The 14,684-nt window shown below is 44.5% G+C and overlaps 1 protein-coding gene across 2 annotated transcripts in view; it reads right to left on the bottom strand.

The window, feature by feature from the left end:
* Cybrd1 (cytochrome b reductase 1) overlaps positions 1 to 13,305 on the bottom strand; it is a 38,805-nt gene extending 25,500 nt beyond the window's left edge. The window contains exon 1 of one of the 2 annotated variants that reach the window (XM_074071085.1): positions 12,958 to 13,305. In XM_074071085.1, coding sequence (XP_073927186.1) covers positions 12,958 to 13,150 — 193 coding nt within the window. In that variant the 5' untranslated portion in view covers positions 13,151 to 13,305. The remainder of the gene's footprint in view (positions 1 to 12,957) is intronic. The other variant, XM_020183082.2, reaches the window with a different exon arrangement.
* Positions 13,306 to 14,684: the final 1,379 nt, after the last annotated feature.

Below are 14,684 nucleotides of genomic sequence, written 5' to 3'. Positions count from 1 at the left end.
ATATATACGCGTATACATATATATTGTTGTCATCATCATCATCCCAGCATCAAAGCACCTGGGGGAAGGAGTCTTAGACAAGTGAACTTGAATATCTAAATGCAAAAAGGACATACTCAGGGCATGACCTTTGCTTGCTTGAAAAGCAAATTGTGAGCAATAAATCATACAGCTTTTCCCCCCACTTAGATTACATCAAAATTTTCCCAAGTCAAGCCAAGTATGGTGGCACACACCTGTAATCCCAGCACTTGGGAGGATGAGTGAGACAGGAGGACTCTGAGTTTGAGGCCAATCTGAGCTCTATCTCTCTGTCTCAAAACAAACTCCAAAAATCAAAACACTTTCTGAGCAGTTTAACATGACTGAAAGGAGTTGCAAGGGGGATTCTGGGGAGTTTGAAATGCTGTTTCTTGACCTGGGCGCCCCAGTACGTACATGTTATGATAACCTGTCACTTATGCGTTAGATACTCCTCTGCATGCTGTTCTTCCATAAAAAGTTTACTTTACAAAACGGTGCCAAAAATTCCTGCCAACTTGGGAACTCACTGCCAATGAGGCATTCCTACCCTTTGTGATACTACAGAGGAAGGTACCGAAGCTTCCATGAAACAAATCTTCCCTGCAGTGCCAAAACTTGAATTTTAAGCCATTTACATTCATGTAAACGTATTTTTGTATTTGTTTATTTACTTAGTGATACTGGGGTTTAAAGTCAGGGCCTCAAACTTGCTAAGCAAGTATTCCACCGCTTGAGCCACACTCCGGGCCTTTTTGCTTAGGTATTTTTCAGGTAGGGTCAGCGGTTTTTACCTGGGCATGTTTACCCTCCTCCCTATGCCTCCCTCACAGCAGGGATGACAGGTACACACCACCACACCAGCATTTTTATGGGGATGGGATCTAGATATCTTTTTGGCCAGACAGCCCTTGAACCACAGTCATCCTAACCTCTGCCTCTCAAGTAACTGAGATTACGGCTGTGAGCCACCAAGCCTGGTCTTGGTTTTTGTTTTGTAGGTTTTTTTGTTTTTCTTTGAGCCAGGGTCTTGCTATGTTACCCAGGTTGGCTGGTCTCAAATTCCTGGGCTCAAGCGATCCTCCAGCCTTAGCCTCCTGAGTAGCAAATATTTTTCATTTGGTTGCATACTAGCTTTCTTTCTGCAGCAGTAGCATGAATGGAGCATATTTAATCTCTCACTGATGACAGGGGTCAACAAAACCCGGATTATTATCCTATAACTAGGACAGGAAGCCCTTGGGGACTCTGAAGATGGACAGATGTTTGCTCTGATCCAAATGTCACAGACAATTATGGTTTTCGAGGTCCAGGATCTCCTCCTCTAGCTCTTTTTTATTTCTTGTCAGGTCAGGGTGTCTGCCTCCAATGTCTCGCCATCGTCCTGCCAAATGCTGGATTCCTGCCAGCTCTGTCCTTGTTTACTGTTCTAGCTTTACCTTGTGCCAAATTTTAACATCTGTTAAATCTGGGTGGTGAGAACATGGTTGTTTTCTGTATGGCTGAAATAATTCACTATACTTTTAAAGTTAAAACAGTATTTTAGTAGGCTTGCAGATCTAGTAGTCAATCAGTCCCGTCACCTGCTTAATGGGCAGCTGGTGGAGATCCTGAGGGCCCTCATGCAAGTGAGGTGCAGGAGTTTTCGGCCTCTCTCCTGGCTACACAGAGCCTCTGCTGCACTGTTGAATGTGCTTCAAAATGCTCTCTGGATAAGGGAAGGATCACTGTAAATGTTGCATTTGCATACATTATTGCATTTGCATAAGCTATTTCATGATTTGCAAAGTATATAAAAAGTCAAAATACGGTGGGTTTCAGGCAACCTACAAATCAAACCACATTGCTTGAACAAGAAACTGTTCTCGACAGTTGTAAAAACTGCCTGGTGAGCAGAATTTAAATATTTCTTGTTCTTTGGCTTGGCACTTATGTACACACCATTCCTGAGGTTCCACGAGAAGGAAGAAGGTCTCCTGAGTCCACAAGGAGGAGAAATGGAATAAAGCAACTACCTGTGACTGAAACAAGAGCTTTCTGTTGGAGGTTCTAATTGCAAAGCTGAGGGGAAACATGAACGCATGCATGTCAGAACTACATTAAAAACCTTTCGAAGGAAAAGCTATTGGTACTGTAACATTCTAGCATGATAAACTTCAAAGAAAAGAAAGCAAGGGATGAAGGGAGGAAGAAGGGAATGGACTTCCCTGTGTATAATTATTCACTGGACAATGAAGAAAAAACATAGCAACTTGAATCTGAATTTAATTCTTATGAAACTCCTGAGCTCCTAGTTTCACTAACAAAATTCAGGAATGTAAGAAAACATATATGCTCTAAGATGTCATTTCTGTTTTGACACTGCTTTCTATTCATATACCTTTATTCAACTATCTACACACACAAGTTGGTCTTCTAACAGGCAAAGTTAGAATCTGTCAAAGTGGAGTGGATGAGAGAAGGAGTGCTTAGAGAGGCAGAACTGTGCCCGGACAGGGACACGTGGACTGTAGTTCCTCTATGTTTAGATCTTGTGATTCCCATGGAGATGTCTATCTTGTTCACTGTCACATCTCAGCAGTTAGCCTGGAGCCTGGCATATAGTGGAAATTCAGTAAGTGTGTGTGAAAAAACAAATCTTAAGAAAGCACAGGGGCTGTCAGAGTGGCTCAAGTGGTAAGAGGCAAGCATAATGCCCTGAGTTCAAACCCCAGTGCTGCTTAAAAAAACAAAAAAAAAACTGCAAGTGTGGCTCAAGTGATAGAGTGGTAGAGTGTCTGCTTTGCAAGTGTGAAGTCCTGAGTTCAACCCCAACCCAATCCCACCAAAAAAAAAAAAAAAAAAAAAAAGCATGATCCAGTACCACTGCAGGAAAAAAAAAAAGCACAGTAATTCATTCAGACATCATAGCAAATGAGCAGATTCTTTTTATTTTTTTCAAATTAATTTACTTATTTATTTTTATATTACTGGGGTTTGAACTCAGGGCCTACACCTTGAGTCACTCCACCAACCCATTTTTGTGAAGGGTCAAGATAGGGTCTATCTCAAACCGCGATCCTCCTAATCTCTGCCTCCTGAGTAGCTAGGATTATAGGTGTGAGCCACCAGTGCCCGGTCTCAAATTTATTTTTAAAAAGTAAGATACTGTTGAAATTTGTATATATTTATGGTACACAACATAATATTTTGGTATATGTATATATTGTGAAGCGGTTATATCAAGGTATTTAGCACATTCGTTACCTCACATACCGAATAATTTTTGTTGTGACAGATCCTCTTTTAAAATGTACAAATAAAAAATTCAAGATAAATTGTACTACTAACCCAAGTACTAGCTTGAATAAAACCAAATAGTCCTTTCAGATAAGTAAAAAGTATTCTGCATGTGGGTCTACCTAACAGTTTAAATCCACTAAAGTGAACTTAAAAATAAAACAAGAATGAGCTATTGAGCCTGAAGTACACTGAGATTTTAAAACTCTTACAAATTCTACTGAAACATGGTGTGCAATACAGTTTCCCTTCCTCCTTGAGTAAATACGATTTTCCCCTACTTGGTAGTGCTCAGAACAGAATACCCATCTTTGTAAACTTATTCCCCGAGTGTACTCACAAGTTTACCAGATTCTATCCAAAACACCTTGTTTACATGAAAAAGCAGAAAGTCTCTTTAAATTCCTGCAGCGCCTATCAAAGAGAATGTGGCCTTAGAAATATGGCAGGTATCCTGAACCTGAAACTCTTTGGAGAGTCAAGTGAAGGAAGTGATCTGGGTGACTTGGAAGATTTGTTTTAGCATCTAGGCACTAGAAGCATCTTTCTGAAATGACTGAAATCCTCACAAAAGCAGCTACTTAATATCCAGTATGTGTATGAAAAAGAGAACAACAAAAAAAAATCAATTGTTGGAAAGATTTGCTATGCCGGGTGCTGGTAGCTCACCTGTAATCCTAGCTATCTAGGAGACAGAGATGAGGAGGATCGTGGTTCTAAACCAGCCTAGGCAAATAGTTTTTTGAGATCCTATCTCGAAAAACCCATCACAAAAAAAGGGAGTGTGGAGCAGCTCAAAGTGAAAGCCCTGAGTTTAAGCCCCAGTACCCCTCCCCCCGCCTACACACACACACAAAAGAAAGATCTGCTATTTGTTCTTGTGTCTCATAGCGATATTGGGCAGACTAAAAACAGTCCTGGCCCTGATTCTGGCTGGGCGTTTGATCGCTCACACGAGGAGTTGAACTTAACATCCCAGATAGTTTTCAATAACAAAGGATCAGTAAAACCTACATTCCTTAAAACAAACAAACAACAACTCATTACTTATCTTCAACATACTCAAATGGGAGCAGCTCCTTGAATGCTGCAGCTTATTGTTTTTTGTTGTTGTTTTTGGCGGTGCTAGGTTTCGAACCCAAGGCCTCATGCATGCTAGGCAAGCACTCTAACTCATTTGTTTTATACAATGTTCTGCATACAGTGAGTGATTAATAAAATTGAATTATATGTCAATTAAGTGAATAGGATAATATGTTAAGGAATTTGATGAATGAATAAAAGAATAAATTTATAAAACCGCAGCTCAAGTCTACAGTAATTTCAAAGCTTGTTTTGGCCTTTTAAGAAAGTTTCCACATGAAGAAACAAGCTACAAGAAAAATTTCTAGCCTATCTTTCTCGAGAGCTTGTATGGAGGTTCTGGCAGGGGAGCGCAGCTACTCCTATACCCCTGACTGAAGAACGGGTTTCCTCTATCGCCGAAGGTCATACCCGTCCCAGTGATTGCGAGTGCACAGCTTCAGGAGGGATGCCTATGGAGCAGTGAGGGAGGAAGGGCACACCTGCCTAGTCAGCCAGGTCAGCCAAATCAACCCTGATCATCAATGGGGTGTCAGATGTCACCCTCATATCCCCTATCTTTCTTAAGAGGGAAGATTGTTCTACCTTTTCCAGGAATAATTTAAAACTCCACAAAGTCAAGATGGAAAACCCTATGGATTTGGTCCACAGATGTGTTTTGTTTCATCAGCACAATGCTTGGGCTTGGAGGTTGTCTTGATTTTGTCACTTATTTAATTTTAATTTTAACCAGTTTTCAAATATCTGGTTTGGAAAAGTGGGAAATCTGGCAGCCTTGGCCTGGTATCCCCATATAGCCACACTCCACTGAAGCTGGGAACTGCTTCCTGTTTTGCCAAGAGTAAGTGCTCTCCAAGTCCCTTCAGCTCCCACCTCTTGATCAGGTATATCCCGTGTACTCTGCTGCAGGAGGATCTGACCTGAGGTTACCTGTCCTCCTAAACAAAGTCCATTGTTGCCAGTGTTATTAGGCAACGCTGCTTACAATAAAAATCACCCAGATTGGTGCACTGTCTGTACTGGGAAGAACGATAAAAAAATCTATAAACCCCTGATGAGAACTCCAATGCTTTGGGCTTCCCAGAGTGCAATGGTGTTTGTTTTGTGGGGCTACCCTGACAAATTAACACAAACTTAGTGGCTTAAAAGAACTGAAATTAATTTTCTCAGACCTGAAGACCAGAAATTCAGAATCAAGGTGTTGGAAGGACCGGTTTCTGGAGGCTCTTAGCTTCTAGCAGCTGCTGGTAATTCATGGTGCCCCTTGGCTTGTAGACCTAGCACTCCAGTCTTTGCCTATGTCCTCACATGGCATTCCCTCTGTGTGTCTTTGTGTCTCAAATCTCCATTTGCTTGTAAGGGCACCAGTCACTGGATTTAGGATCCACCCTAAATTCAGGATGAGCTTATCTTGAGAGTCCTAATTATATCTGCAAAGACCCTATTTCCAAATAAGATCACATTCTCAGGTACCTGGGATTAGGACTTGGATTTATCTGTTTGGAAGACACTATTCAATCCTCTGCACATTCCTGGAAACTAGGTGCACAGAGTATACAAGAGAAAATGGTTCCTGTGGGGTCTGGGGACTTTAAGCCCTGATTCCACCAGTGTGGATCTTAACTTCTAGTGTCTGAACTGTCACCTGGGAAGAGAAGGATGGCTAAGGAGGGCTGTGTGGAGAGCTACATGGAATACTGCTGCCAGATGCTCCCTGAGGAGGAGTATCTGATGCTACCCTACCAGCAAGCTCTGATTCCTCGCCTTCATTCTACTGTGGTAACTGGTTCCTACCGTGGTCCTGGTAGTCTCTTATGTCAGGATGTTGAGCTGAACCTGATGACACTACACAGGAAATCCGCTTGGTTTATTTACTTTATGTGATCCTTGCAGGTGTGACCCTGGTTTAAAGGACTGGGCAAACTTTAATTCAATACATGCCATTTGAATGACCATGTTAGGTAATAATATGGATAGAGCAGTGAAGAAAACAGACAAAATTCCTTTCCTAAAGAGTTTGCATGACGAGATAATAAATTAATAATTAAAATAGTCAGTGGTCGGAATGAGATAATATTGTGTTTGAGTTTGGAGTCCATAAGATTTTCTGATAGCTGGCCTTGGTAGCTCATGCCTGTAATCCTAGCTACTCAAGAAGCAGAGATCAGGAGGACCAAGGTTCAAAGCTAGCCCAGGCAAAGAGTTCTCAAGACCCTAAGTCAAAAATACCCAATACAAAAAAAAAAAAAAGAGTGAGTGGAGTGGTTCATGTAGTAGAGTGTCTGTCTAGCAAGAGCAAAGCCCTGAGTTCAAACCCAGTACCACCAAAAAAAAAAATTTTTTTCTGATGGATTGAATGAAATGTATGAGAAATATGGAACCGAGAATGATTGTATAATTCTGAACATATAGAAAAACCAAGTTGTTATTTACTGAAATGGAAGAACCTATGGGACAAGTGGTTTAGTAGGTGCGAGGAAGGAAAATCAAGAAGAGATTTGAACTGGATGTGGTGTTGCACACCTGTTATCACAACACTGGGTAGACTGAGGCAGGAAGATTTTGAGTTTGAAGCCAGCCTGGGCTGTAAGCAAGATGCTACCCCAAAAGAAAGAGAAAAAGAGTTAATATTTGGACTTGTCTATTTGTCAACCAAATAGAGATTTTGAGCAGGCAGGTCACTATCTGGGCATAAGCTCAGGGAAGAGTCCAGGCTGAAAACATAAGTATGTGAGGTCTCTGAGTAACGATGGCATTTAAAGCCTGGAGGATGGATGAGTCACCAAGGGGATGAATGCAGAAAGGATCATGGTTAGAGAACGGAGCCTTGGGTTCTCTAACCTTCAGCAATCAGGGAGATGGGGGGAAACAGGCAAAGAACATTGAGAAGGGGTGGCCAGGGAAAAGAGAAGAGCCAAGAGACACAGGCAACATATCCACCCTACCTACCAGAAGAAAGTGTCCCCAAAAGGAGTGAGGGGTCAGTTATGTCAACTTCCAGTCAAGCAAGATGAGGAGTAAGTTACAGTATTAACAGATTTGCAGGGCATTTATTCATAACAAAATGTGGGTTGTTTTGTTTTGTTTTGTTTTGTTTGAGAGGTCTTACCATTTAGCCAGGTTGGCCTTGAACTCCTAATCCTGCTGCTTTAGCCTCCCAAGAAAAAAATGTGTTTTAGGTTGTTTTGAACTATCTCTTCATGCTTTGTAAACCCTCACTTCCCTTATTATTTGCTGACCACTGGGATTAGCAATGTGGAAGCCATTGGTCATGACCTTACCACAAAGCAGTAACTCTGTGGAGTGGAGGGAAGGAAGTCTAATTGGTGACTGTTCACCAGAAAAGAAGAGGAAAGGATTGAAGACTGTAGGTACTGACAGACATTTTAAGAAGTTCTAAGGCAAACAGAAAATTGGGGCAGTGGCTGGAGGCTGATACAAGGTCGAGAGTATGGGTTTTTAAAAGATGATACACATAAAATATTGGAAATAATCCAGTAGAGGGAGAAACAATGATGCAAAAGAAAAGGGAGTGAACTGATGTCCTTAGGCAGGCAAAAGGAGGCACAGAGTGTTCTCAGGCAGGAACATGCTACCAAACAAGAAGCCTTAAAGACTCCTTTCCATTACTTGGTGCCCATTCTTCCCTAGGGTTAACTAAGCTGTGCTCTGCTCAGGCGACAGAAAGGGAGAGCACTTTTACTTGAGTAGCTGTAAAATTGCATTTTGTTATTAACAATTTAATGATGGTACAGAAATAATCACTCATTCAGCAATTATCAATTGGCCTATCGTGTGCCAGTTCTAGGTGTTAGCAAAACAGCAGTGAGCAAAATAATCATACCTAAGACATTCTTACGAAGCACATTATTGAGAGATTTACATGCACTTATTTATAACAAAAGTGTGGGGGTTTTGTTTTTGCATTTTTGAGACAGTCTTACTATCTAGCCTAGACTGGCCTGGAACTCACTATGTAGCCAGGCAGGCTTCAAACTACAGTCCTTCTGCCTCCCAACAAAAATGTGTTTCAAGTTCCTTTGAACTGTCCCTTTATGCTTTGTAAGGCCCTTACTTCCCTAAGATTGAGAGGTTTTGTTATCAAGGTGTGATTTCTCCCCAAGATTCCTTTGGTGTATTTCGGGCAGTTTTTCCATTATGTTCTTTGCTAGGTTTTACCCCAAAAGCCTTTTCAGATATGTTTAAAAGTGACCTTGGAATTTGGTTACCTTTAGCTATATTGATAGGGTATCCTAACTGCCTTTTAAGAACTGCTCTAATCAAGTGTGGTGGTGCATGCTTGTGATTCCAACACTTGAGGATCTAGTCTACCAAAAACAACAACAAAAAACCTACTCTTAATTTCCTCTGTTAGTCTTTTTAACGTTACTTAAATGTAGCTACATTCTCTCACAAAAGCAACCTGAGAGCATTAAACTATTCAGTTTCCCTTCCTTCAGTTTATACCACAAAATGAGCTCTTTCTGTGGAAAAGGAGGATAGAATTGCTAAGACTTCTTTTTGCTAAATGGAGACACCTGAGTTTTCCACTTTTCAGTAAAGAACACATTCCAGCATGTTGAGCCTTCAAAGGTCAACTGCCACTTTGAAAGCATTTATTTGCTTCAGTCTTTTCTGTGGCCTTCTTTACAATGGCTGCTTCTCTGATTTCCTGACAGTATACTTATTTCATGGGAATCATTCCTTTTAGGGGAGTACAGAGCCTCTTTTAAACTCTTCCTCATTCATGTCAGACTCTGTTAGCTAGATTTCCCACTCCATTTAAGTTTTTTTTGTTGTTGTTGTTTTAGGGTTTTTTTTGGTGGTACTGGGGTTTGAACTCAGGGTCTCACTCTTGCTAGGCAGGAGCTCTACCACTTGACCACAGACCTTTTTTTTGTGTTGGATATTTTTGAGACAGGATCTTGAGAACTATTTGCCAGGGCAGGCTTTGATCCTCCTGATCTCTGCCTCTTGAGCAGCTAGGATTACAGCTGCTCAAGAAATATTCCATGTGCCACCAGCGCCTGGTTTAAGATTTTATTTAGCATGGGGTGGGGGATGGGGAGTGGGAGTGGTGGCAAAACAATGTATACACATGTAAGTAGATGTAAAAATGATAAAATAATAATAATAATAATAATACGATTTTACTTAGCTGAGTGCAGTGTTAGGCACTTGTAGTCCCAGCTACTCGGGAGGCTGAGGCAAGAGGATCATTTAATCCCAGGAGTTTGAGAGTAGCTAGGCAACATAGCAAAAATCATCCCAAAAAATATTTTTGTTTTTGATTTCCCATAGCTTGCTAAACTTAATTTTAGAATACATATGTTTTCAAGATATACTTGGTGTATGTATGTGTGTGTGAGACAGAGAGAGAGAGGGGGAGAGAGAGGTTTTGTAACATCTATATTAGCCTTACTTTCTTCAGAGCTTACCTTTTTTTTTTTTTTTTGGTGGTAGTGGGGTGTGCTTGCTAGGAGATGCTCTACTACATGAGCCCCTCCACCAGCCCCCAAGCTTAAAGATGTTTCAGATGACTAATACTTGTTCTTAACATAGTTTCAAGTATTGTTTATTGTTTGCATATTGCATTTATAAAGAAGTATTTCATGCTTAGAGTTTCAACTGTATCTATAGCCTTCCTTTCTTTAGCTCCTATATTTGTATATTACAGAAGAACTCTATCATAGCTTATTCTTTATTAGAAATCTGGCCTATTCTATAACACAGTTATATTAAAATAGTAACATGTTTCCCTTACAGCCAATAAAGTTGACTACAAGTGGTCTTTGCCTTAGGCTGATTCAATTTCAGATTCTGAATTTTGATCTTTTTGACCTGTTTGATTTTGATCTTGGCAGAGTGGCCATAAGCTCCAGCCCCAGTCAGTCACCCAGTTACAAGGGTTGAATAACGGATGTGAGGGCGATCTGGCTGCGACATCTGTCACCCCATTGATCGCCAGGGTTGATTAGGCTGATCTGGCTGGCTAGGCGGGTGTCCCCTTCCTCCCTCACCGCTCCATGTGCGTCCCTCCCGAAGCTGCGCGCTCGGTCGAAGAGGACGACCATCCCTGATAGAGGAGGACCGTTCTTCGGTCAAGGGTATACGAGTAGCTGCGCTCCCCTGCTAGAACCTCCAAACAAGCTCTCAAGGGTTGAATAACCAGTACATCGTGCTGCTAACCACTGATGTTCACTGGGTTAGGTATATCAAATGCATTTTCAACTTGTTTAATGGGCTTAGTGAGGATGTAACTCCATCCTGAACAGAGGAGTGTCTGTATTTACTCCTTCCACTGCAGGCTTCCTACTGTTTGGGTTGGGGAGTGTGGGGGCCAAGATATAGAACTGGAGAGAACCATGCATGTGTCTACATGTATGAAAAAGTTCATGTTTGTGTCAATTAAATGTATTTTGTGATTAAAATGCTTTTCAAACCCAGGATCCAAACAGTAAACAGGGCGGATAATGTTGACAAGACAAACATTAGCACATTAACACAATGATAGTGACTAGACCTAAAAAAAAAAACAAGATTTGTACCATCACAGCAGATGAAAATTCTCAAAATATTCCATGTAGACATTTTGCCCAGAAGTAGGTATAAACAGATTAAGATAAATCCATTGTTGAGAGAATTTAAATACCTTTTAGGAAAACCGTGTAATGGACTTTAACATGAATGACGAATTTCAAGTATATTTTAGATGAAGTTTTCAGTTTCTCTAAAACAACAACTTTGAGCCTGGTATTTTGGCACAGGCTTGCAATCCCAACACTAGGGAGGTTGAGACAAGAGGACTGTGAGTTCAAGACCAGCCTGGGCTACACAGTGAGAAGCTGTCACAAAGAAAACCCCAAAAACTAAACCAAAACAAAAACTTTGCAGAAAACAAGCCTATTGTCATAAAATCAGAAATAATCCTTGAAAATAAGGACATTGAAAGAACTTATATAACTTCCATAGGCAAATTATTCAGCTCCTCTGAGCTTCAGTTTACTGTTATATAATGACATAGTGGATACACAGAAAGCACTCAACACATGCTAGTCCTTTTGTGAATTTGTCTCCTCTTTGGGAAGTTAGGCAACAGTGCTACCGCCTGTGTCTTCCTTACGGTCAACAACAAGAACATATTCCAAATCTCTGGAGAGTTCCTTGGTATTTGGAGCTACTCCAGGATGTGGACGAAGCGATGAAGAAACCATTTGGACTGCCCTGCAGACAACTCTGGCTAAACCAAGAGGGCGCCACCTTGAAAGAAGAAGTGCTTCTGGTGACAGCGACTTTGAAACATTGGTTTTCTCATTTTTGTGTAGTGGCAAACGAGCCGAGATTTATGCAACGCAATGACTCAGCCAGTGATACACCCGGTGTCAATCTCACTCCGGGGAAGCCTCCCGGGGCTGGGCGTTCATTAGCAGTAGCTTCAACTACATTCCAGAGTGGGAGAGGGCGCGCCACACTTGCGGAAGGCTGTAGCACAACTTTGAAGCAGGAACACAAAAACACACCAAGCCCACTGTTTTGGGGGGATGAGGTCAGCGCTTGCGCTTTGTCGTCTGCTTATTGGTGTGAGTTTCATATTGGTGAAGGAAAGGCAGCCACCTCAGAGGCCAGGCTAGAGGTTTCAGTCGGTTGGCATCTCTTTGGGGACCTTTTCCTTCCTCTTGAATACCTCCTACGACATAACCCAACTATGCCACTTTCTTTTTCTAAATGCCTTCTCAAGGCCACGGCCTGGATTTCACTTTTGGGAAAGTGATTGCTAGCAAAGGGCGCTTGCGCCACTAGGCAGAGGTTCCCCTCACCAAACAGCAACCGAAGGAAATGGTGAGGACATTAAGAGCCGCACTGCACGGCGGCAGTAAACACCTCACAGGCCGACGTCCGAACGCGCCAGCCTCCTCCTGGAGAAAGCAGGCGGGAGCTGTCACCGCAGGCCCAGCGCCGGGCGCAGCCAACCCCAGGGCTGCTTGCACCGAGCATTCCCCAGAGCCACGAATCTCCCACCTCGAGTTCGGGGCCACAGCCCGCGGGGAAACTTTCGCCACATAAACAAGTTGGGTTCGAGATGTCCAATGCCTGGGCAGGACGGCGAAACTCCCCCTGGCAGTGCTGGGAGTTTCCCGGGCTGCGTTGAGCGCCAGGAGCAGAGAGGATGTTCCTCTCGCCACGGATACCGGGAAGCAGGGCCTGACCCCTGGCCGATGATCGCACCCCGCAAGTCGCCTCCGCCGCCTCCCTCTTCTATTCCGCGGTAAGTTCAAGGCAAGGCCTGGCCTGTCTGCGTCCCTGACTGCGCAGGCTCCGTCCCCCACCCGGCGCTTGCGGGGTGGAGTGACCTGCAGGCGCGGTACCCTGGCATCTGTCCTCTCAGGGTCTGGGGTCCCCGGGCTCTGAGTTACCCAGTAGCGCGGGACCCCCCGGCCGCCCAACCGCACATTGTCACCGCGCACCCCGGCCCGGCGCGCCCCGCCCCAGCGCGGTCCCTCGGGCGCCTGATTCGGGGCTTGCCTGGTCCCCCGACCCGCGCCCCGCCGCCGGCCCCTGGGAGGTGCCCAGTACCGATGCCCTGGATGAAGACGAAGCCGGTCACCGCGAGCACCGGGTGCCAGTTAAACTCGAGTGCGCCCCCGTTCCAGCCGAGCCCCTCGCGGTAGTGGAGGACCCAGATGAGGGTGAAGAGCACTGACAGGAAGCCGACGAGCAGCGCCGACACCAGCAGCCCCAAGAAGCCCCGGTAGCCGTCCATGGCCATCAGAGCCCCATACTCCGCGCAGCTACAGCCCGAGAGTCGGCAGCAGCCTGGGGTACTGGCTGGGCGGCGGGGCCCGGGCGGTGACTTCTTGGCGCTATCTCCGCCCTTGGGGAGGGGCCTTCTCGACTGCCCGCTGGGCTGTGGGGCCTCCCGGGGATGCGGGGTGGGGGTGGGGGTGGGGGGCAGCTGGCTCCAGCTGTGAAACCCGCCCCACCCTGGGATCACGCGGCCAGAGGGCGCTAGCTACCCGGTGGCCGCTCGCTGGTCCAGCGTCACAGCTCCTAGACGATTGAGTAACCCGATTCAGTCAGTGGTTCCGAGAGCTTTGCAGGAGTGCCTACCACTGTCTTTAACTCTTCCCGCGTCTCTTCTTTGCGCGAAGGGCAGTGGCGCACACGCTTGGTTCTTAGAAGAGAGCGGTCTGTTGGATGGGTTTCGATTAATGAAGCCTCCTAAACTCCAGTTCTAGAGGATTTGCTCTGATGCCAAGGAAGGGTCAACGAGAACTGGGGTGGTTTGGGCAGCGGTGGACTTGGCCTTCCCTAGTGATGAAACCACCTGCAGCTTGCTGTTGAGAGAAGACAGGCAACTCCTGCACCCTGGACTTTGCCTATAAAGTGTGATAAAATGGGTCTTGAAAGTGCTCACCTGTCGCTGGGCACCGATGGGTCAGGCCTGTAATCCTTAGGTACTTGAGAAGCTGAGATTGGGAGGATTGCCGATGGAGGCCAGTCCGGGTAAAGAGTTTGCGAGACCCCATCTCCACAATAACCAGAGCAAAATGGACCGGAGGTGTGGCTTAAGCGATAAAGTGACTGCTTGCCAAGCGTGAAGCCCCTGAGTTCAAACCTCAGTCCCCTCCGACCCCCAAAAAGTGTCAACCTGCCCAAACCAATATGAATCCAAATTTGCCTTGATGAAATCACCTTGATGAAGTGAAGCAAGCTCCCTTTCCTTCCGTTATCCTCACCCTTCTCCAAGGGGCAAGAACATTGTTACATGTTGCTATCAGAGAAAGTGTTCTGTTTGCCGGCGCGTCTAGGATGCATTTGGAAATGTTCACTTCCAGCCCTCCTCTGTAGCTCATCTCCAAGGAGTAATTTACCATATTATCTTTTTGCAATCTTAAAGTCCTTAAAATGTGCAGAAAGTGTAATAGGCTGATTTTCAAAAGACAGGCCAAGGAAGTAGGAGTGTCAAGCCCTGGGTAATGGTGGTGGAATAAAGGGCTAAGAGAGACAGCAGACTGCACCTGTGTCATTTTTCTCTTGATGAGGAAAGGAAGCAAATGGAGGGTCTCCTCCTCCCAACACCAGACTGCCTGTAACCTGGACTACTGTATCCTTCCACTCTAATCCCTCACCATGATCTGATTGACCCTGGATGTCCTTGGCCAAAAATATTTCTCATCTCTTTCCAAGCTCCTGACCACTTCCTATCTACCTCCTTGCTTCCAAATTTGCCTGGTCCCACCTCCACCAAGAAACCCAGGAGTATCTCCAAGCCCCAGACTGTTTCACACCCCACCCACCTC

Source organism: Castor canadensis, chromosome 4, assembly GCF_047511655.1.
Source record: "Castor canadensis chromosome 4, mCasCan1.hap1v2, whole genome shotgun sequence".
NCBI classification, from domain to species: domain Eukaryota; kingdom Metazoa; phylum Chordata; class Mammalia; order Rodentia; family Castoridae; genus Castor; species Castor canadensis.
Note: the sequence above shows the minus strand (reverse complement) of the source record. Positions and strands in the feature narration are given on the sequence as shown.